The sequence below is a fragment of the Nicotiana tomentosiformis genome, chromosome 4 (assembly GCF_000390325.3).
Source record: "Nicotiana tomentosiformis chromosome 4, ASM39032v3, whole genome shotgun sequence".
Lineage (NCBI taxonomy): Eukaryota > Viridiplantae > Streptophyta > Magnoliopsida > Solanales > Solanaceae > Nicotiana > Nicotiana tomentosiformis.
Window position 1 is genome coordinate 64,394,307 of NC_090815.1, and position 6,000 is coordinate 64,400,306.

At 42.3% G+C, this 6,000-nt stretch overlaps 1 protein-coding gene across 1 annotated transcript; it reads left to right on the forward strand.

The window, feature by feature from the left end:
* Positions 1–1,814: 1,814 nt before the first annotated feature.
* Positions 1,815–5,714, forward strand: LOC138909822 (uncharacterized). The gene is made up of 6 exons (XM_070201039.1): positions 1,815–2,129; positions 2,223–2,322; positions 2,861–3,147; positions 4,151–4,408; positions 4,704–5,099; positions 5,631–5,714. Exons 1-6 carry the CDS (start codon positions 1,815–1,817, stop codon positions 5,712–5,714), a joined length of 1,440 nt encoding a protein of 479 aa, XP_070057140.1.
* Positions 5,715–6,000: the final 286 nt, after the last annotated feature.

Sequence of the window (6,000 nt, forward strand, 5' to 3'; positions counted from 1 at the left end):
TTTCTAAAAGTTTCAGCCAAGATTTTCTTTGCATGGCAACGTGATTGCTTCGAGCTTTTCATACGAATTGTTCCATGTTTTTCCGCAATTAACGTATGATAGAGGATTGTCAAGATAATCGACTTTGGTATATATTCAGGCTATCCGTTCTTTCTTTTTAGCATGATCTATACGACACAAACGAAACGAGCAAATGCGCAACTTCCATAAATTACTCTATTCATAGAAATGCTAGAGATGCGTATATTCTTGTTTTCCCATAAGTCTTATTATTCCATCGTCTGTTCATGGGTCTCAGAAAATACGTAGGTTGATAAAGTCTATTTCATGATATTAATCATAGGAATAATGGTCTTATGATACTCCGAAAGATTTTATTGACGTACTTATCATGCATTGCATTCATTTACATTGACTCATGACCAGATGGCGTTATATATGCGTATATATGTAAAATATATGTATATGGAATATGTGAAAAGGTTACGGCATTATATACGTACCACCACTTGATCAGTTGGTATATGTTGATGATTTTGCCCACAGTGGCCGAGATGATATAATAAGATGCCCTCAGAGGATTGATGATATTATGTACACCTATACCTATGCATGACATGACATTTATACGCACGTGCATGATATTATAAATATTTTAGGATTTACAAAGTTATTTAGACTTACAGGTGGAATTCTTTATTCCATGTTTCATCTATGTCATTTATGTACTGATTTTTATGCCTTACATACTTAGTACATTATTCGAACTGATGCCCTATTTCCCGGGGACTGCGTTTCATGCCCGCAGGTGCAGGTAGACAAGCTGACGGTCCCTCTCCTTAGGATCCTTGATCAGCGAGAGTTGGTGTGCTCCACTTGATACGGAGCTGGTTTTGACCTTGGTACGATATGTTTGCATACATATATAGGTATGACGGGTCCCAGTCCCATCCTTGTACAGTTGTATATTATGTTAGAGGTCTGTAGACAGTTTATGTATAGTTGGATAGTATGTGGCCTTATCGGCTTCCAGTTTTGGTATATAGTTGTCTATGGTAGCCTTGTCGGCTCACCCCACTGTATTTCCCATGTATATATATATGTCTTTTGGACAGGTTTCCCTCATGTATGTTATTCATGTTTATATCTTAGACGCATGCTTAAGGGTGTTCGACATGTTGGACTTGGGCACCTGTCGCGGCCCATGGGATGGGTCGTGACAAAAGTGGTATCAGAGTAGTTCTGTCCTAGGGTTGTCTACAGACCATGTCTAGTAGAGTCTTGTTTATGGGTGTGATGTGCACCACACTTATAGATGGGAGGCTACATGACATATAGGATGTTATTCTATCTTCTTATCTTTGATCATGCGATATAAGAATTCATGTTCCTAATGATATGTTACGTTTCCATCGATGCCTCCAAAGACTACACCCGGCCAAAAGGGAAAGTTCGTGGCTGGTGAGACTACTAGTTGAGCGCCACGAGTTACCAGGGTTTGGGGAGAGTCTCATAGTAAGATTCTATCTCAGACTTCACATACCCCGCCCTCTCCGGAAGAGCTCCGAGGGGCACCAGCTCCAGCACCTGCCCCTGTACGTTCAGCCCCTCAGCCTAATGCACCAGGTCAGGAGATGAGAGATGTTATTCAGGTGTTAACTCGATTAGTAGCCGCATAGGCTCGGCGTCAGGAAGTAGGTATTGTTCATGCAGATAGGTTTGTCAGTGCGAGGGTTTGTGATTTCATTAATTTGGACCCTCTGGTATTTACGGGAGCAGATCCAAATGAGGACCCTCAGGTATTTATCGATAGAATGCAGAGGACTTTAAGGGTAATGAAGGCCATTGCGACTGACTCAGTTAAGCTAGCTTCCTATAGAGTCCAAGACGTTGCAGTTAATTGGTACGAGTCTTGGGAATTGTACAAAGGTGAGAATGCCCCTCCAGCGGTATGGCAGGAGTTTACAGAAGCTTTTCTTCATCATTATCTGCCACCAGAGCTTAGACGGGCTAGAATTGATAGGTTCTTGACCCTTCGGCAGGGTGACATGAGTGTTCGGGAGTACAATCATCAGTTTGATTTATTGGCTAGGTATGCTCCCACTATTTCATCTAAGATGGAGGATCGGGTTCACCGGTTCGTGATGGGGTTAGAGCCGCACTTGATTAACGATTGTATGACAGTCTCACTTTAGGCAGACATGGATATTTCTCGTATTTAGGCATACGCTCAGGGTGTAGAGGAGCGTAAGCAGAAGCAGAGGGCCGATCATGAGCATGATAGGGTGCAGATTAAGAGAGTGAGGTCTTCGGGTTCTTTTGGTGAGTTTTGAGGTGGTCAAAGATAGCAATACCCAAGGTATCCAACCCAGCCATCAGCTAGCACGCCCCCTCAGTTTGGCGGAAGAGATTTGATCATTCCACATATTCAGGGCCTGGGCAGTATTCCAGGGCCTCAGATTCTCAGTATAGGGGTGAGTCAAGTCCGATGAGGCCGCCCTTGCCACGATGTGCTTAGTGTGGTAAGTAGCATGCCAGGCAGTGTCATATGGGGTTGGGTGTTTGTTATACATATGGTTATCCGGGCCACGTTATAAGGGATTGTCCGGCGAGAGGTGATGCAAGCATAGCTCAGCCAGCGGGATCTGTAGCTGGTTCATCATCATCAGTACGCCCCCCGGGCAAGGTTCACAAGCACCAATGAGTCGTGGTAAAGGCATAGGCGGAGTATCTAGCTTGAGCGGCCCTCAAAACCGCATTTATGCGTTGGCAAGATGACAGGATCAGGAGTCATCGCCTAATGTTATTACAGGTATATTATCAGTCTCCTCATATGATGTATATGCACCGATTGACCCAGGTTCCACCTTATCATATGTTACTCTATTGGTTGCTATTAAGTTTGGAATAAAACCTGAATTGGTTAAACCTTTTGAGGTGTCTACACATGTTGGGGACTCAGTGATAGCTATGCGAGTATATAGAGATTGTATAATAGTAGTTCATGGTCGATCTACAGTAGCGGACCTAATCGAGTTAGATATGGTAGAATTTGATGCTATTATGGGTATGGATTGGTTGGATTCTTGTCATACCAACATTGATTATGGATCAAAGATTGTCCGATTCCAATTTCCAGGGGAGCCTGTTTTGGAATGAAAAGGTAATACGGCAACCCCGAGAGGTAAATTTATTTCCTATATCAAGGCAAGGAAGATGATCAGAAAAGACTATATTTATCACTTAGTTCGGGTTCATGATGTGAAAGTAGAGTCACCAACCATTCAATCTATCCTTATGGTTAAGGAGTTTCCCGATGAGCTTTCGGGTCTTCCGCCAGAGCGAGAAATTGAGTTTGCTATTGACCTACTACTAGATACTCATCCTATAGATGGCCCCCGCAGAGCTGAAAGAGTTGAAGGAACAACTAAAGGACTTTCTTGAAAAAGGCTTTATCAGACCTAGTACATCACTGTGGGGAGCACTTGTGTTATTTGTGAGGAAGAAAAATGGTTCCTTACAGATGTGTATTGATTATAGACAATTGAATAAGGTGACGATCAAAAATAAGTACCCGCTCTAGAGGATTGATGATTTATTTGATAAGTTGCAAGGTGCCAAGAGTTTCTCAAAGATAGACTTGAGGTCCGGGTAACATCAGTTAAGGGTTAAGGAGAAAGATATTCCGAAGAAAGCATTCAGGACTAATTACGGGCACTTTGAGTTTCGTGTTATGTCGTTCGGTTTGACCAATGCCCCAGCATTATTCATGGATTTGATGAACCATATGTTTAGACCCTTTTTAGATCTGTTCGTAATTGTGTTTATTGACAATATATTGGTGTATTCTCGTTCAAAGGCTAAGCACGCAGATCATTTGTGTACTGTGCTCAGAGTTCTACAAAAAGGGAAGTTGTATGCAAAATTTTCTAAATGTGAATTCTGGTTGAACTCTGTACCTTTCCTTGGGCAAATCATTTCGGGTGAAGGTATCCGGGTTGATACACAAAAGATTTAGGCAGTAAAAACTTGGCCTAAACCCTCGACACCGACGGAGGTTCGTAGCTTTCTCGGTTTGGCAGGTTATTACAGGAGATTTTTAAAGGGATTTTATTCCTTTTTGACACCTTTGACAAAGTTGACTCATAAGGGAGCAAAGTTTCAATGGACTAATGCTTACGAACGGAGTTTTCAAGCATTGAAGGACAGATTAACTTCAGCACCGGTTCTAACACTGCCAGAAGAGACCGATGGTTATGTTATCTACTGTGATGCCTCGAGCGTTGGATTGGGTTGTGTACTGATGAAGCATGGTAAGGTTGTAGCTTTTGCTTCTAAACAACTAAGAAAGCACGAGAAGAATTACCCGACCCATGATTCATGCACTAAAGATGTGGAGGCACTACTTGTATGGCATTCATGTTGATATCTATATGGATCATAAGAGCCTCCAGTATATCTTCAAGCAAAAGGAATGGAATTTATGTCAAAGAAGATGGTTGGAGCTACTTAAAGATTATGACGTTGATATTTTATACCATCCAGGGAAGGCAAACGTGGTAGCCGACGCCCTCAGCCGTAGATCTATGGGTAGCCTGTCATATTAAAAGCCAGAGAAGAGGGGAATAGCCCATGAGCTTTATCAGCTAGCTAGTCTTGGAGTTCGGTTACTGGACTGAGGTGATATTGGAATTACTATTTAGGATACGGCAACATCCTCGTTAGTAACTGAAGTGAAGAAACACCAGTACGAGAATCCTGTGATAGTTCATTATAGGGATACCACCCCTCAGAAGGAGAAGACACCGTTTGAGATTACAGAAGAAGGGGTCCTCAGATATCGAGGACGATTATGTGTCCCTAATGTTGCAAGGCTGCGTTGGCAGGTTATCGGAGAAACTCACTATTCTCATTATTCTATCCATCCAGGAGCAACCAAAATGTATCATGATATCAGGAAAGTATATTGGTGGGATGGAATGAAAAGGAATATAGCGGAGTTTGTTGCTCAGTGCCCTAACTGTCGGCATGTCAAGATTGAGCATCAAAAACCCGGTGGATTATTGCAGGCTATAGAGATTCCGACTTGGAAGTGGGAAGTAATCAATATAGATTTCATTATAGGCCTACCTCGTACCTAGCTTAAGTTCGATTCTATATGGGTGATTGTTAATAAGCTTACAAAATCAGCCCATGTTCTGCCCATTAGGACTACATATTCCGCAGAGGATTATGCAAGGCTTTATATTAAGGAGATAGTATGACTGCATGGTGTCCCTGTATCTATTATCTCGGATAGAGGAGCTCAATTTATAGCTAACTTCTGGAGGTCCTTCCAAAACGGATTGGGGACTCAGGTAAGTCTTAGTACATCATTTCATCCCCAGACAGACGGTCAGGCTGAGCGTACTATTTAGAAACTTTAGGATATATTACGGGCTTGTGTGATAGACTTCAAGGGTAGCTGGGATGATCATCTGCTGCTTATTGAGTTCGCGTATAATAATAGCTATCATTCCAGTATTCAAATGGCTCCATACGAAGCTCTTTACGGACGGAAGAGTAGGTTGCCTATAGGATGGTTCGATGTTGAAGAAACTAAGTTAGTAAGACCAGAATTGGTACAACAGGCAATTGAGAAGATTAAGCTTATACAAGAAAGGCTATTAGCAGCTCAAAGCCGTCAGAAGTCTTATGCGAATAATCGACGATGAGACTTGGAAGTTTCGGTTGACGATTGGGTATTCCTAAAGATATCACCAATGAAAAGCGTTATGAGGTTCGGAAAGAAAGGAAAACTTAGCCCTCGGTACATTGGACCATATAAGATCATACGCAAGATAGGCCAGGTAGCATATGAGTTAGACTTGCCTTCTGACTTGGAATCCGTTCACCTAGTCTTTCATGTGTCTATGCTCCGTAAATGTATCGAGGATACTTCTAGAGTTGTGTCAGTTGACGATGTTCAGGTCACGGAACAACTACCATATGAGGAAACTC

What these genes read in the sequence shown, in the direction of transcription:
- LOC138909822 (XM_070201039.1), top strand. Translation starts at nt 1,815, where the DNA reads ATGCAGAGGACTTTAAGGGTAATGAAGGCCATTGCGACTGACTCAGTT. An exon ending in CATCTAAGATGGAGGATCGG is followed by an intron (nt 2,130 to 2,222) that starts GTTCACCGGTTC and finishes TCTCGTATTTAG; the next exon opens with GCATACGCTCAGGGTGTAGA. An exon ending in GAGGTCTTCGGGTTCTTTTG is followed by an intron (nt 2,323 to 2,860) that starts GTGAGTTTTGAG and finishes CGATTGACCCAG; the next exon opens with GTTCCACCTTATCATATGTT.